This window comes from Pyrus communis, chromosome 7 (assembly GCF_041283825.1).
Source record: "Pyrus communis isolate YQ-2024b chromosome 7, ASM4128382v1, whole genome shotgun sequence".
Classification (NCBI taxonomy): domain Eukaryota; kingdom Viridiplantae; phylum Streptophyta; class Magnoliopsida; order Rosales; family Rosaceae; genus Pyrus; species Pyrus communis.
Genome location: NC_142571.1, coordinates 21989014 through 22006191, shown reverse-complemented (window position 1 = coordinate 22006191; position 17178 = coordinate 21989014). Strand labels below are relative to the sequence as shown.

Here is a 17178-nt window from a genome sequence, read left to right as displayed (position 1 = left end):
GTTCCCAAAAACAAAACCGTGAGGGAATGGTAAACCCAAAGCGGACAATATCATTCTACAATGGTGGAGCGGGCCCGGGAAGTGATCCGCCCCGAGCTAGGATGTGACAATTTGGTATCAGAGCCTAACCCTAACTGTGGTGTGCCGACGAGGACGTTGGGCCCTTAAGGGTAGTGGATTGTGATATCCCACATCGTCCAGGGGAGTGATCCTTATATGTATATTCTTATCCCTACCTAGCATGAGGTCTTTTGGGAGCTCACTGGCTTCGGGTTCCGTACGAACTCCGAAGTTAAGCGAGAAGAGGGCTAGAGCAATCCCATGATGGGTGACCCACTGGGAAGTTGCTCGTGAGTTCCCAAAAACAAAACCGTGAGGGAATGGTAAGCCCAAAGCGGACAATATCATGTTACGGTGGTGGAGCGGGCCCGGGAAGTGATCCGCCCTGGACCGGGATGTGACAAAAAGTATGTGTAAATTTCAGTTTTTTTTTTTCTTTCTATCATTTGTCAATTATATGAGTTCCAAGTACGTATTAAATTACCTTGTAAATCAAAATTGATCATCTACATTCCACATGACTGATGAAATTATAGAACTTAAATTGAAAGTATAGAGAGCAAAATGAAAGAGATCCACAATTCATAAGGCATTACTAGATTTTTCACAAAAATTAATAAAATAATTCTTTTGATAAATTATCCATATTTTTAAAAAGAACAATACTTGGTTATTGAATTTCAGTAATCACTCATGTGGAGCCAAAAATAATCATAAGGTAACATGTGGATTTTTGGGTAAAAAAATGATAAAATTACCCTCGAGAAACACCGGGATTCTTACGCGCAAGCAGCGGGCAATCATCCTTCAACCAAGTCAAAAGTGCCCAAAATGGGTAACATTTCAAAACATATTTCATCCATCCTCATCAAATCCTCTCCACAAGGTAACTCCCAAATCTTTCCCCTTTTATTATATTAATTAGCTAATCAATTAGGCAATTATTCTATTAATTGGCTAATTAATTAATTAATTATTCAATTATTCAATTATTCCCAATTGAACATAAATAAAAAACCTAGCCCACAAAAGGAGCCAAGTGGCCGATCCTCTCTCACCCAAGGAGGCCGGCCACACCTCTATAAATACTACCTCATTCTTTCCAAAATTCAGTCTCAATTCTCTTGCTAAACTCTCTAAATTCTCCAAACACTTTTCCATCAAAATTCTAACTTTGGCATCAAAGGTTCTTCGATGGGTGAGGGTAAACGAATTCCCCGACATCCACATGGGTCTGTTCTCCAGTGCGAGAGGATAAACTAATTGCTTTCCAATGCGAGAGGGTAAACCAATTCCCTAACACCAACATTGGTTTGCTTTCCAAGGCGACATGATAAACTTACACTTTGAATATCCAGACGTGGATGAGTCGGGCTGCCCTGGTATAACTAGGTACACGATGGCTTGTGCCGGGATTCCTAGAAGTAGCCACAATAGTATTTTTCAAGGCTTAGCTAGCTGAAAGATTTTGGGTCTCTTGGCCTAATTCGAGAGGGACCGGGCCCTAGAGATGGAGGGGGCACATTACGCAGTACGCCCTACAAGAGGCTGCCCTGGAACCCTAAAGCCGTTACTGAATGCACTAAGGTAGCCTATGCTTTCTAGAAGACTGCCTATGGCTTGTCTTTCGAGTAGTAAAGCCACACTAAACTTATACAACCGCACATTCTTATGAAAAGTTAAACAAGCTAGCGTGCATATACAAAGCTTTATTCACTGCCGACATGCTACGAAGTCGATAAGTTTCCCCCTGCCAAGCGCAGAACGACCTACACCAAGTCCTAAAATGTTGTGATACCAGCTACGCAAGCTACAGAATTAGAGAAAGCCAAGGTTAACAGCCTAGTGATCACGCGGACTTGTCTGTTTCTGTAAGTAAGGCGTCCGGTTGCCAACCCTATGGCTAACAATTTTGCAAAGTTCTACACCAACACCTACGACTGCATAGGCTACATGGCCTGTCTATAAAGTTTAAAGGTTAGGGCATGAACAAAAGAAGCAAAGATGGAGAAAAGTGAAGAAAACAAGTTTATTAAATTTTCTAGCAAAATTGATAAACGACTAACAAAAATCGAAGAAGTTCAAGCAAAGCAAAAGCAACAAGGAACACAAAGAAAATTTTAAAGACTACCAAGAAGACAACTCTTCAGCAACTTGGACACTCCACGACTACTCGGTTGCCATATCTTCAGCAGTCGCGACATTCTCAACAGTAGCACCATCTAGCGTTTCACCCCCGGCTGCTCCAGCCTTAGCACCAATCTTTTTTACTACTTCACAAATAGAAACCTTAAAAGTAAATGCAAGCAAGCAAGCATTCCAGAGAAATAGAGAAACAAGCATTTATGTCTTCAAGCAGATTTGGTTTCAAGAGCGCACAGATCTCAGTAGCCTCCCCAAAAGCAGGCTTAGTGGATTTTCAAAGTTGTCTACGATAGCAGTCTCATCCTTCACTGCAAGCGAATCAATCTCAGCAGCAGAAGGAGTGGGCCTTAATGCCACTTTAGCAGCAAAGTCCACCTTATCGCTCTTCATAATAGCAAACCTCTCCAAAGGTGAACCAGACTTAGCTCCTAACAGACATCTTGGTACAAACTTCAGCACTAGAGGCATGACAGGACCTTTACGCTGAGCAATCCTATCAGCAATCACACTAGCCATTCTCATCACGGCAGACGCTACATGCTCAGATCTAGCAGCCTCATTTTTCTTCCCATTAGAATAAGTCATGTTAATCACGGGCTTTTCAGCAATAGGCGGACCCTCACGAGCAGTGGAGGAAATCTTCAGTTTTTTCTCAACTGGCATCTCTTGAGCAGGTAGGGAAGATCTCTTCTTTCCACCTTCATTCATGGTAGGCTCCACGACAACGATCAGACGAGCTAATGCATTCACCTTGATCCTCTTTACCTCACATCTTGGGAGCAGCCCACCTTTCTCCTGGCCAAGAGAACTAAGCAGCCAATGCCATTCACGATACTCAGCAATGGAGCTCAACCCATAATGGCTTTTCCCTTATTTTTTCTTTCTTGGACCAGCAGGCAGAAGGCCTGCATGCTAAGCTTCTAGTAACTCATGAGGCTCGCAACTTTCTTATTTTTCTCAATCGCTAGCCTGACCCGATCCAGGTCTAAGAGGCCAAAGAACATGAGCCATGCGGCTCGCTTAGCACTGCGCCCTAGCACCTCAATCCACGGCCCCATCCGCACAAGCTGCCCTTGGCTTTAGCCAAGCCATACAACCTAAGCAGTGATCCCTACCACAACACTTCATCGGCCCATGCCGAGCCGACTCCTGGCCTCTATTAACTGACGTGCCGTACCACCCCGACAGTTACCCCGCGACAGCACTATCCAAGAAAAAGACAAGAAAAATTAAATTTTTCTTGCCTTGGTGCAGAGCGGAGAAGACAAAACAAGTAACGAAAGGCAATCCTTTGCACTGGCAAGATGTAGAAGATTGCTAGAGGAGGGGGAACACATATCATCTAAGCTCTCTCTCTCTCTCTCTCTTGTAGGGTAGAATAAATCATTCTCCAAAGTTGATTTAATAATCCACTTAAGGTGGACTTAAATAGGTTTTAAGAGAAATTTATTTCCCTTTCCTAGAAAGATCTAATTTCCAATTAAAGAGAGAATCTACATTAAAATAGGAAGAAGTCCTAAGTTTCCTAAAGCAAGAAAATCTCTACACTTGTTGTCCTTTCCTGCGAGCAGCCAAACAGGTGTGGGGGTATTTGTGGAGCCAAAAATAATCACAAGGCGACACGTGGACTTTTGGGTAAAAAAGGACAAAATTACCTTCAAGGCACACCGGGATTCCTACGCGTGAGCAGCAGGCAATCATCCCTCAACCAAGTCAAAAGTGCCCAAAATAGGTAACAATTAAAAACTTATTTCATCCATCCTCATCAAATCCTCTCCACAAGGTAACTTCCAAATCTTTTCCCTTTTATTATATTAATTAGCTAATCAATTAGTCAATTATTCTATTAATTGGTTAATTAATTAGTTAATTATTCAATTATTCCCAATTGAACACAAATCAAGAACCTAGCCCCCAAAAAAAGCCAAGTGGCCGGTCCTCTCTCACCCAAGGCGGCCGGCCACACCCCTATAAATACTACCTCATTCTCTCCAAAACTCAATCCCAATTCTCTTGCTAAACTCTCTAAATTCTCCAAACAATTTTCCCTCAAAATTCTAACTTTGGCATCGGAGGTTCTTCGCCCAAAGCCCCCCTCAATCATCATGGGCGCGTGAGACTCTTGGCCTTGACCGAAGATGTTATTTGTTTTGTAGATGCAATTTTGTCCAAGAGTAAAGAGGAAGAAATTTGCATCCACAACTTCTACTCTCACCTAATTAGATTTAAATAGTGTCTAGCTTGTGTTTATAATTTCAATGATTTAGACACGTATCCAAATCTGATTGGATAAAAACAAAAGTGACTGATGAATTTTCAACAAAACATTTTGTTCTTTTCAAAATAGAAATTTAGGAAGAAAAAAAGAAAATTCCAAATTTGTAGCAAGAACATGTCACCAAAACCTTCTTTCCATCATTTCACCAAGCATAAACTGATTTGACGTTAACACCCACTTGCCAACGACCACGCCAAAGCCGTCAAAAAGCGTACAAACGAAGGACAGAAGTGTAAAATCGCAAACACTTTCTATTTCCCCACCGGCCACCTACACATAAAAAAGCTGAGAACTTTGAGGCCCGATTCACCTGTCAGCAGTGGCACCAAAGACTGAAACTTCTCTCTCTCTCTCTCTCTCTCTCTCTCTCTCTCTCTCGCTGCATGTGAGATTGAGGCAATCGTTCTCAGAAACCTCACATTGTGATGGCGTCGAAGGGAAAGGGGATCGCCACCGGAGGTGGATTCTCCGGCGGCAAGCGCAAGCACGACGACGACAAGTCCGGTGGTGGCCGGAAGAGGAGCAACCCCGGCGTCCTCAGATTCTTCGAAGACGCCGCTGCCGAATCCGACGACGGAATCGACAGTGACTTCGATGACGGTATATTCTGTTTCTGACTTCGTTTTGGATCGCGCATTTTCCATCTGGTTTCGGATTTCTAGGGTTTTTGAAATGGGTATTTTTTTTTAGCTTCCTTTGTGCATGTTGACAGGTTTATCTTTATTAATTTTTATGCGTTTTCCTTTGTATGTTTGAATTTCTGGCTTTTGTGGTTGCTTGGTGGAGGTTCAATTTTTTATAAAGTTTATTGATCAATTTATTTTTGATGTGTATAGTGGGGTTGTTTAATTTCTTAAACTTGTTTGTTGACCATAATGTAAAATGGTTTTGAGAGACTTTCTTCAATTTCATTGGGTCGATACCAATTTCATACAATGAAACTTATGTTCATTTGGACATTGTTGTGCTGATGTTGTTCAGTATGCACTATTGCAGTTGCATGCTGTGTTATATGGGACATCTAAACTACATTTTTGGGTTGGTGATGGTTATGATAAGTGACGCAAGTGGCCCTCTACCACAGGAGTGTTTCCCTTGCACCACGATGTGGGTTTGAACCCCATTGACTCCCTAATCTAACATATCTATCGTTTGGCAAGTGGCCCTTTACCAAAGTGGTGGAAAGGTGTTGAGCCCTTGCATGACGGCGTGGGTTCAAACCCTGTTGGTAGCTAATCTAACAAAATCTATCGTTTGACAAAAAAAAAAAAAAAAAAAAAAACAAATCTATCATTTGACCAAAAAAAAAAAAAAAAAAAAAAACGGTTATAACAAGCGTCTGTTCCCACATCGTGAAGTCCATCAAAACAAGCTGCACTTTTGCGGTAGATGGTGAAATTTTGGCGTAATTGTACAGGGTTAGTTATGACTAGTCATGGAATATATGTCTTAGGTGTGCAAAAAAAGTACCATGATAAATGAGTCTCTGCATTTCACCTATGAAATCTGTGTTTACAGTGGAAGTTTCTTTTGAAATGATTGATTGCAGATTTTATGGATGAAGAATTTGAAACAGAACCTGTAGCCCAGAATGACCCAGGGAAAGCACATAACCTTCCATTCGTTCCTAAGGAGGAGGATCTGGATGGTGAAGAATTTGAAAAAATGATGGAAGAACGATACAGGAGTGGTTCTAGCTATGTACCCTATGCTGAAGATAATTATGAGAACAAAAGGTCGATTGATGGAAATGTTCTGCCTACTGTTAAGGATCCAGTCATCTGGAAAGTAAAATGCATGGTATGACATTGAATGTTATGTTACATATTTTTTTTTCTGGGTAGAAAAGTTCTGAAATAGCTCCAAACGACTCTCTCTTTTTTTCTTCTTCTATAAAGAACCACAATCATTTCTCAGTCAAATGTTTTGGGCTGTAGGTTGGACGTGAGAGGCATTCAGCTTTCTGTATGATGCAAAAGTTTGTTGACTTCCGATCACTAGGTACCAAACTACAGATTGTTTCTGCATTTGCTGTTGAGCACATCAAGGGTTTTGTTTTCGTTGAAGCTGACAAGCAGTCTGATATTAATGAGGTGATCGTTTCTTTGGATGTTGTAGAAAGTTGATCTTTTTATTAGTCAATACAGGAAAAGTTTCTTGTTTGGGCAATACTATTCTTAATCTTAATTTACTAATATCTGAACCATCATTGATTTTCTTAGGCATGTAAAGGAATTTGTAGTATATACCCTTCCCGAGTAATGCCAGTTCCAAATAATGAAGTTTCTCATTTGCTGTCTCCTCGGACTAAATCCAATGGAATTACTGCGGGCATGTGGGCCCGTGTGAAGAATGGGAACTACAAGGGTGATTTGGCACAGGTATAATTTGTCCCAAGTTGGGTTGGTTGGGTTGCTTTAACGGTTGACACTTGTTTCCCCTATCTGGATTTTGTTTCTGTAGGTTGTGTTTGTGAACGATTTACGAAAAAGAGCAACCTTAAAGCTGATCCCCAGAATTGATCTTCAAGCAATGGCTGCAAAATTTGTAAGAACTATCTTTCCTGTTTCTGTTTGTTGTTTGAGTTTCTTTATCACATGCTTTCCTCTTCCTGTTTGTTGGTAACGGGTTCATTGTCATCAATACTCTTTCCTCTAATGCTTGTTTAATTGGTTTTGGATATGTGATGTCTTTGTGTATCTGCAACTTTGCTATGCAGATTTTATTTTGAATCTGAATACGATTTAAGATTCTGTATGTGTTTGATTCCTTTCACTCTATAGGGTGGAGGAGGTACTAGAAAGAAAAGGCCTGCTCCTGCCCCGAGATTGATCAGCTCAAACGAACTCGAGTATGACACAGATCATTGGCTGGTAGTTCATTATTTCATGCTAGTTTCTGATCTAATATTTATTTATTTATTTATTTTGTGTGTAGGGAGTTCCGCCCTCTCATTCAGTACAGGACTGATCGTGAAAGTGGCATGAAGTTTGAGTTTCTTGATGGTCTGATGTTCAAGGATGGATATTTGTACAAAAAAGTATCAATAGATTCATTAAGCTTCTGGGGTGTTCTGCCATCAGAAGAGGAACTACTGAAATTCAAGCCTTCTGAGAACACCAAAAATGAGGACGAGGACTGGCTTACAGAACTTTATGGTACAACAGAAAAGAAAAGGCGGACCATCAAAATTGAAGAAGGTGGTGGTAAAGGAGAGGGTTCATCGGGTTCTATGGGGAAAGGAGGGGGTTCATCAGGGTCTATGGGGAAAGGAGAGGGCTCATCAGGGTCTATGGGGAAAGGAGAGGGCTCATCAGGGTCTTTGGGGAAAGGAGAGGGTTCATCAGGACCTATGGGGAAAGGAGAGGGCTCATCGCAGTCTATGGGGAAAGGAGAGGGTTCATCTGGGTCTAAGGGGAAAGGAGAGGGTTCGTCAGGTTCAATGGGGAAGGGAGAGGACTCATCAACGTCTATGGGGAAAGGCAGGGGTTCTTCAGGTTCTGGTGGGAGTGGTTTTGAACTGTATGATCTTGTTTGTTTTGGGTGAGTCCTGTATGAACTTATGTGACCTTGGTGACCTTCCATGAACTGCTTATGTACATCAAAATGATTTTTACTGGTCATGATTTCTTTTGCAGCCGGAAAGATTTTGGTCTTGTAATAGGCATGGAGAAAGATGATAGTTACAAGGTACAAAATCTAGCTTGTTTCCTCAGATGATTTAAAATGCGTACTAACACTCTATAATGTGTGTCCTAGATTCTGAAAGAGGGAGTGGAAGGACCTATTGTGCTGATGGTTCAGAAGCGTGAGTTAAAGAATGTTCTTTCTGATATGAAATTTACGGCATTAGATAGGCACATGAAGGCCATATGCGTTAGTGATACTGTCAAAGTGTCGGAAGGACCTTTGGAGGTTTGACACAACCTGAGATCATTATCTTAGTACTTGAAAAAGAGTTTACTGAGGTACACTGTACATATGCCTCCATAGTCTGGAGTATTTACACTAGTTTGTCCCAATTTTGCAGGGTAGGCAGGGTATTGTTAAGCAAATATATAGAGGCACCATATTCTTGTATGATGAGAACGAGACAGCAAATGGTGGTTATTTTTGCTCAAAATCCCAAATGTGTGAGAAAGTTAAGCTTTACATTGATTCTAGCAAAGAAAAGGTAGGAAGCTTTTTTTTTTTGTGTTCCTTGAGTACTCTTGTACGGTATATTACATATTAGCAAGAAGGTGTTGGTAATGATATTTCTCTCTCATTCAGGATGGGGACTCAGGTGCTCTGGGTTTTGGAGATTTCATGTCGTCTCCTAAATCCCCGCTATCGCCAAAAAAGCCATGGCAAGAAAGGGATAGTAACTGTATGTATCAGTGCTAATGCTGTGATTTAAGTTTTCAATTGTTAATATCAAGTTTTCTGCCTCCTGATTAATTATTTAATGCAGTCAATCAGGGTGATAAAGATGGAATGTTCTCAATTGGTCAAACTGTAAGAATCCGTGTCGGTCCGTTGAAGGGATACCTCTGTCGAATCTTGGCTATACGCCGTGCTGATATTACTGTTAAGCTTGATTCTCAGCAAAAGGTTCTCACAGGTTGGTCAATATCATTTTGATTACTGCATGGAGTTTGGCTGGTTGATCAGTGAATGCAATTCTACATCTGTCATAATTTTGTTCTTTCATCGTTATGCAGTTACAAAAGAGCATATTTCTGAAGTTCGTGGAAAGAGTTCTAGTGTGCTGATTAGGTAATTATTTTTAGTCAATTCATCATTTATGCCAAGCTTTTCATTACTTAATTGTCTTTTCAATAAGTCTGCTAATGTCCTCTTTCTCTGTAAAGTGAGGATCCGGAGTCCAGTTTAAAACCATTTGATTTGCTCGGAACGGAAGGAGGCTCTAATGGTATGAATCTTCTGGAAGCAATTTCTACTTCCATTCCATACTTTAGTTTTATCTTAAAGCTATATATGGGGCAATGTTTCTCTATTCCGGACAATTTGACATGGTATACTGTTAAAGTTATTAATCTTGACCGCATTCAGTTGGTTATCAATGTAGTCAACATAACATGCCGCATATATGGAAAGAGCACTGTTGTATTCAGATATTTTGTTTTTGACCCTTAAAAATGTGACCTATGGTGCTTGTTATATTTGAAGACTGGACAAATGGAGCTGGGGTATCTGCTGGGGGTGATGGGTGGAATGCTGGAGGGGCATCAGCCGGGGGTGGTGGGTGGAATGCTGGAGGGGCATCTGGTGAAAGGTAACCCAACAAAATTTGTCTTATATTTTTACAAAACGTAGTTTTTCTGTTTGTTTATTTGATATGTTTTTTTACCATGTTTCTTTGTGTATAATCTGAGGCTGATGGCCACTTTCTTGCAGTAATTCTTGGGCTAGTGCAAATCCTATTAATGATGTTAAAAAAGGTATGTTCGGTTCGGAAGTTTAATGATATCAACGTCTTTGATGATCAGTGCTTTTTTCGGCAAAGATGCTTCATTTATTTTCTTTTCATAACCTGTAGATGATGATACTTCTTGGGGGAGCAAAGCAGCTCCAAGTACAGGTTCGTCCTGGGGTGCAGCAGCAGCAGCAGCAGATAACAACAATCAAGGTGCTGGCTGGGGAAAAAGTGACGCTTGGGGAAAATCAAGTGCCAAAAGTGATGGTGACAGTAGTGCACCAGATACCAATGATCAAGGTGCTGGCTGGGGAAAAAGAGACACTTGGGGAAAATCAAGTGCTAAAATTGGGGTCGACAGCAGTGCACCAGCAGATAACAATGATCAAGGCACTGGCTGGGGAAAAAGCGACTCATGGGGGAAATCAAGTGTTAAAACTGGGGGTGACAGCAGTGCCCCACATAACAATGATCAAGGTGCTGACTGGGGAAGAAGTGGCTCTTGGGGGCAGAAGGCTGAACTTGCTGGGACGAGTCAACTGGATTCATGGGGCAAAGGTAAAAATGTTGTTGAAGCAGGATCATGGGGAAAGAATTCTGATGTACCATCTGGGGATATTTCAAGTCGTGGGTGGGGTCAACAGAAATCTTGGGACAAAGGAAATGCAGTCAGTAGTGATGGGCCTGCTTGGGGTAAGCCTCAGAATAAAGCCACAGGGAACTGGAGCAGTAAAGATGAATCAAGTGCTGGCGATGCAGGGTGGAAAAGTTCAGTACCAGTTGAAAATGTTCAGACTGGAAGCTGGGGTAAGGCAGGTGGCGGTTCAACAGAGGGTAAGCAAGATGGCAGTTCTTCTTGGGGTAAGCCAGCTGGAGATTCATGGGGTAAACAAACTGGAGGGTCTTCATGGGGTAAACAAGCTGATGTAACCACTGGCGGAGTGGGGAACAACGGAGGCAAGTGGGGCAAAGGATCTGCCACCAATGAAGAACAAAGTGGTGGAGGGGGAGATCAATCATCAGGCTGGGGTCAAACTAAAGCTTGGCAAGGTGGGTCAAGTGGTGGAGGGGGAGATCAGGTTTCTAAATGGGGCCAAAAAGGCACTTGGAACTCAGGATCTAGTGAGACTGGTGGCAATCAAGAATCTAGTTGGGGTAAGAAAAGTGATGGGAACATCGGATCTACTTCCTCAGGTGGGAACCAGGATTCTACATGGGGCAAGACAATCAACTCGAACTCTGGATCTGGTGACACTGGTGGAAATCTTGATTCTAGTTGGGGGAAGAAGAGTACCTGGAATTCTCAATCTAGTGAGACTGGTGGCAATCAAGATTCTAGTTGGGGGAAGAAAAGTGATTGGAAATCTGGATTTGATGACACTGGTGGGAACCAGGATTCAACTTGGGGCAAAAAAAGTAGTTGGAACTCAGGATCTGGTGATGCAAATCAGAAATCTAGTTGGGGCAGTAAAAGCGGTTGGAATTCAACAGATGGTGGGAATGTAGACCAACCTGAGGATTCAAGTGGTGGGAGAGGTGGACGGGGTTTTGGAGATGGTGGGCGTAGAGGGGGTTTTGGGGGTAGAGGTGGAGGCGGGGGCAGTGGTGCTTGCTTCAAATGTGGTGAGTCCGGGCACATGTCGAGGGAGTGCCCCCAGGGCGGTGGAGGCGGTAAAGGTGGTGCTTGCTTCAAGTGTGGTGAGTCTGGGCACATGTCAAGGGAGTGCCCCCAGGGTGGTGGAGGCGGTAAAGGTGGTGCTTGCTTCAAGTGTGGTGAGTCTGGGCACATGTCGAGGGAGTGCCCCCAAGGCGGTGGAGGCGGTAAAGGTGGTGCTTGCTTCAAGTGTGGTGAGTCTGGGCACATGTCCAGGGAATGCCCCCAGGGCGGTGGAGGCGGTAAAGGTGGTGCTTGCTTCAAATGTGGTGAGGCCGGGCACATGTCGAGGGAGTGCCCCCAGGGTGGTGGAGGTGGTGCTTGCTTCAAGTGCGGTGAGTCCGGGCACATGGCAAGGGACTGCTCCCAGGGCGGTGGGGGCTATTGTGGTGGCAACCGCAGTGGTGGTGGAGGCGGTGGTGGTGCTTGCTACAAGTGTGGTGAGTCGGGGCACATGGCGAGGGATTGCTCCCAGGGCGGTGGAAGCTATGGTGGTGGCAGCCGTAGTGGTGGAGGTGGCGGCAGTGGTGCTTGCTTCAAGTGTGGTGAGTCAGGGCACATGGCTAGGGAGTGCCCCCAGGGCGGTGGAGGTGGTAGCAGTGGTGCTTGCTACAAGTGTGGTGAGTCTGGGCACATGGCGAGGGACTGCTCCCAGGGCGGTGGAGGCTATGGTGGTGGCAGCCATAGCGGTGGTGGAGGCGGTGGTGCTTCCGGTGGCTGCTACAAGTGTGGACAGTCCGGCCATTTCGCAAGGGAGTGCCCCAACAGTGGTTAAACCAGCAATCGTACTCTTACTGCCTTCTGCTGCTGCTGGAGCTTTTGCCTAATTTAATCGGGTTTTTCTATGAATCAAACCGAACTCTTTTCAGTAATCCTGTATGTTGGTTTTGTGGGCCATCCTTGTTGCTTCCAATCTGTCGAAACATGGATCCAGGGTGATGATGCCTTTTGATGTGGTAATTTTTCACCTTCTTTTTCCTTCTTATTTTCAAGTTACTAATGAGGATTTGGTATTTTGGCAGTAAAAATGTTGGATCTCTGCTCCTCCTTTATGAAAAGTCTCTTAATCTGTTTGACAAATATGCTTCCAAATTTTTTGCTTTACCTTATTTTCCAGGGAAATGATTTTCGCGCTCCAACCATCACCTCTTGCAGTTCTCCATCATCTCACGCATGGGGGTGTGGTTGTACAAACATGTTTTCTGGTGATATACACACTCGGCGATAAGGCAAAATCTCTCTATTCTTATTATGTGGCTATATCCTGTATATAAGGTGACTTGACGTGTTAGAATCTCTTAGTAAAGACTTGGAAAATTTAAAGAAACACGTAGTAAGTGCTCGTTTGGGAAGAACGTTTAAACGACTGGAGACATTTTTAGAGAAAATTTTTGAAGAAAATCTTTTTTTAAACTAAATCTTGGTAAAAATACAAGTTAATTTTGAAAAAAAAAAAAAAAAAAAAAACATTTCAAATGTTTTTAGAATTCAAAAATATTTTTTCTAAAAACGATTTTGATAATTTAAAAACACGGCAAATGACCTCTAAACTTTTGTACACGTCCAAGGAGAAAGAAAAAAACACTGAGGTAGTTGATATTTTAGTAAAATTTCCAAATAAAACGAGATATTTAGACAGAAAGTCAAATAACTTTCCATATATGGTCTAGCTTTACTCCCCCAGTTGGAACAAGAGTGACCATAAACTACTTCCTCAATCACACTCCACTCTCCAAACTTTCCCACACTTTCTCTGCAAATTTTCCCACCTCCCGTACACCCAAATGATTTCCAATCCCCAATCCCTCTCCCCCCAAATCCCTCCTTATCCCTTCCCCAAAACCCTAACTTTCCTCTCCATTCCAGTCTCCTAGGTCCTCCTTATCCCTTCCCAAAATTCCCTACCCAAAAAAAAAAAAAAAAATGCTCACCAAAATTATAAAACGCGGCCACCGCAAATCCCCAAAACCCGATTCCACGGATTCCGAGTTCGACCCCGAGTCACTACTCGCCGCTCTCTCTCCACCCATGGAAACTCTCCCTCTCTTCCGAGACGCCGCCGTTTCGGACCGCCCGGCCCTCCTCCTCAAAAAGCTCCAGCTTTGCTCTTTCTGCTGCGACTTCTCCAGCTCCCTCAAATCTGTTGGGGAGAAGGAGCTCAAGCGCCAAACCCTAATGGAGCTCGTCGACTTCATCGACTCCGGTTCCTGCAAGCTCACCGGTCCAATACAAGAGGAGCTCATCCGCATGGTGTCCATCAACATCTTCCGGTGCCTGCCGCCGTCATCGGACCTAGTCGAACCGGACGAGGATGAACCTTATCAGGAACCCTCCTGGCCCCACCTCCAAATTGTCTATGAACTCTTGTTAAGGTACATTGCCTCCCCTGAAACCGATGCTAAAGTTGCCAAGCGTTACATTGATCATGTATTTGTGCTGAGGTTAATGGAGTTGTTCGATTCGGAGGATCCCCGGGAACGCGAGTATTTGAAAACCCTTTTGCATAGGATTTATGGGAAGTTCATGGTTCATAGACCCTTTATTAGGAAGGCCATGAACAATGTGTTTTATAGGTTTATATTCGAGACACAGAAGCATTATGGGATTGGTGAGTTGTTGGAGATTCTAGGGAGTATAATAAACGGCTTTGCGTTGCCGATGAAAGAGGAGCATAAGCTGTTCCTAATTAGGGCACTTATTCCCCTGCACAAACCCAAGTCCATATCTGCGTATCATTACCAGTTGGCCTATTGTATCATACAGTTTGTAGACAAGGATTCTAAGTTGGCCGAACCGGTGATCAAGGGGTTATTGAAGTATTGGCCGGTCACCAATTGTCAAAAGGAGGTTCTGTTTCTCGCAGAGTTGGAAGACGTTTTGCAGGCTACACAGGCTGACGAGTTTCAAAGATGTATGCTTCCGCTTTTTAGACAGATTGGACGCTGTCTTAATAGCCCTCATTTCCAGGTGAATGCCAAAGACACTGTTTCCTTTTACACAAGTAGCATGGTAGATATCATTTAATTGCTTTTTGCGTTTCAAAAGCATCTTTATCTTTAGAGGGCATTTTGGTTTTGGAATGTTGTTATTTTCATCAGTAATCTCTCTAACATTGTTGAGATAAATGTGATCAAAATGTGTCATTAATTAATTACATCGGATACTATGAAATAAGTTAATAAGTTGATAGAGAATTACCTGTTCATTGTATGCTGATTACTGTTTGATGGTTTCCCTTGCCCTCTTCCATTGTCACCCGGGACTGATTGAACCTAAACCGAATGGGAATGATTCCTTCGATGTGTATGTCATTCCAAGTTGGTGATCTCCCAATAGTGTTTTAATTTCTTATGGTACACACGTGCCAGTCTTTTGGACAGCAGGTTTTGGGTGTCTATACATAGCTGTGTGTAGCTTGCTGGCAGTGTTAGGCTGATAATCATCCACCTCTGCAACGTACATGAACTGCTTATCATGATTGGGCCATTCCAAAGGTGTTTTACTTAGGTTTGTAAAAGTGGGGCATTGGGCTTGGTTTTAAATTTGATGGCATGCTTGTAATTTTCTAGCCTTTGTATAAACTACTTATCATGATTGGGCCCTTCTATTAATCAAATTGGTGTTTTTTTCCTTCTAAAGTTTGGATTGTGAAGGGTTTATTTATAGATGATTGGAGAATAATGGGTTTGAAATTTGAGTATAACACTCCAATTATAAATTAGAGTACTTTTTTTAAAGCAAAAACTGTTGTCCCCAAAGAGGGTTAAGGACAGTTTAGCCAACAAATACCTTTGCTTGGTCCTGAGTTTTCATAACAGCTAGGCAGTGTCTATAGTTTCACATTTTTTCTCCTTTAATCGATAAAGTTACCGCATTGTTGTATTACCACTAATTTTGGATCGGAATCTATTGGTACATGCATCTTACTTGTCATCACATAACAAAATATCTCTTGGCAATGAAGTAGAAAGCTTAACTGAGAAGTGTTTCTGGTTCTGTTTGAGAAGTGTTTCTAATGTAAACATGTGTGGCAGGTTGCTGAACGAGCTCTTTACTTGTGGAACAGTGAGCACATTGTAACTTTAATTTCTCAGAACCGTAATGTGATATTACCGTTAGTCTTTGAAGCGTTAGACAAGAATACGGAAGGTCACTGGAACCAAGTAATCCATGGATTGACAGGAAACGTCCGAAGGATGTTCCAGGAAATGGACACAGAATTGTTTGCAGAGTGCCAACAGCAATACTTAGAGAGAGAGAACAGGACTAGAGAATTGGAAGAGCAGCGGGAATTGACTTGGAAGAGAATAGAAGCAGTGGCGGCAAATGCAGGCGGTGAGGATATGGTCTTGGTTAATTAACTAAATATAGGACATAAATATTTCAAATTTTCTACTTAGATGGTTTTTTTTCCAACTTATTGCAATGTTGAAGTCCTTCCAAGCCTACAGATAATCCGTAACGGAGGAAAATATATTGTAACAAGGTGAAATGACTGATGGCAGATTGTGAATGCTTGCAAAGATTTTGCCATTGTTTTCCATTCTTCCCAAAAGGGAAAAGCTATGTGCATACTTTCTTTTGATTATACATTTTCTACCTTAGGCTGTGTTCATTCTCTGGGTCAAATTACTCGGTGATTTCGTGTTCTTTGACAAGCTTATAAATGTATTTTTGTTCAATTTTCTTAACGATTATCGCAGTGGCTTTCTGGGAATGCATGCAGTACGAAACTCACCACTTTGGCCTTATTTTTTCTTCCTTCGTTGTCGAGGGCAATGAACAGAGAAGGCTAGACTCAGAATCTTTGCCGTGGAATGTGTTTGAAAAATGCTCTGCGATTAGAGGTAGGAGCACCACACCATTTCCGGCTTTCAAATAAACCTTGCTATGTAAAACGTTTTTCTTCAGTTTCTGTTTCCTTGTTTTACTAGCACACAATTCACAGAAGTATCGTAAGCATTTGCACGAATGTTAAAAAAAAGCAATCGAAGCACTTTTAGATTTTGGTTTACTAGGCCACAATTCATAAAGGTAGAATAAGCACTGTGCACGAATGTGAAAAAAGCACTCATAGAAGCACTTTTAGATTTTAGCTTAAAAGAACAGAAGAGGATAAAAGGGGGAGGGGGGCGGGCGCTCTCAAGATAAGAGAGATTCGAAGGAAGAAACATGCCATGTTAAACTACATTATTATCACTCGAAGAAGCACTCAAAATTCAACAATAGTTGGTTGATGATGCAAAAAAAAACAAAAAAGAGAAGCCCCTGAATTTGACTTGCCATCCGAAAATGCCGTCTCGACCAACCATATCCTATCCTATGATTCTCCCCATAATTTTCTCCTTCTCTTTTCTTTCCGACATCGTCTCCATCAAGGAAGAAACTTCAGTAGAGCAGCCTGACTATAATAAATCTCACATTGAGTGAGACTATCGTGGAGTCGCATGAACTAAACTACAATGGGTTCTATTTATTATGAGGAAAGTGCCCTGTAAACGATCTGGTTGATAAATTTATACCTTTTGTGAGAAGTGACCTGCGGACAACGTGATCGATCCTCCTACTCAAGTTTCTCTCCTCGATAAACCTAAACCTACCAATCTCAACCAATCAAAACAT

The 17178-nt window shown here is 42.3% G+C and overlaps 2 protein-coding genes across 4 annotated transcripts; both read left to right on the top strand.

Moving 5' to 3' along the window:
* The first annotated feature begins 4775 nt into the window (after positions 1 to 4775).
* LOC137735227 (uncharacterized) lies at positions 4776 to 12885 on the top strand. Of its 3 annotated transcripts, none has more exons than XR_011068622.2 (18): positions 4776 to 5083; positions 6033 to 6283; positions 6421 to 6576; positions 6706 to 6864; positions 6947 to 7030; positions 7267 to 7334; positions 7421 to 8026; positions 8122 to 8173; positions 8243 to 8398; positions 8514 to 8657; positions 8756 to 8852; positions 8937 to 9086; positions 9187 to 9241; positions 9337 to 9398; positions 9656 to 9761; positions 9884 to 9927; positions 10026 to 12512; positions 12674 to 12885. XR_011068622.2 is itself a non-coding variant. In XM_088696546.1 (18 exons), the coding sequence occupies exons 1-18, from the start codon at positions 4909 to 4911 to the stop codon at positions 12329 to 12331; spliced, it is 4629 nt and encodes a 1542-aa protein (XP_088552672.1). In that variant the 5' UTR covers positions 4776 to 4908; the 3' UTR covers positions 12332 to 12636. The 3 variants fall into 3 exon arrangements, 2 of the variants coding, with proteins under 2 accessions (XP_088552672.1, XP_068330736.2); XM_088696546.1 differs by lacking the exon at positions 12674 to 12885 and having other exon boundaries at positions 10026 to 12212; positions 12255 to 12636; XM_068474635.2 differs by lacking the exon at positions 12674 to 12885 and having other exon boundaries at positions 10026 to 12636.
* A 131-nt stretch (positions 12886 to 13016) lies between these two features.
* On the top strand, positions 13017 to 16171 carry LOC137735339 (serine/threonine protein phosphatase 2A 57 kDa regulatory subunit B' alpha isoform-like). The gene is made up of 2 exons (XM_068474758.2): positions 13017 to 14523; positions 15591 to 16171. Exons 1-2 carry the CDS (start codon positions 13480 to 13482, stop codon positions 15915 to 15917), a joined length of 1371 nt encoding a protein of 456 aa, XP_068330859.2. The 5' UTR covers positions 13017 to 13479; the 3' UTR covers positions 15918 to 16171.
* Positions 16172 to 17178: the final 1007 nt, after the last annotated feature.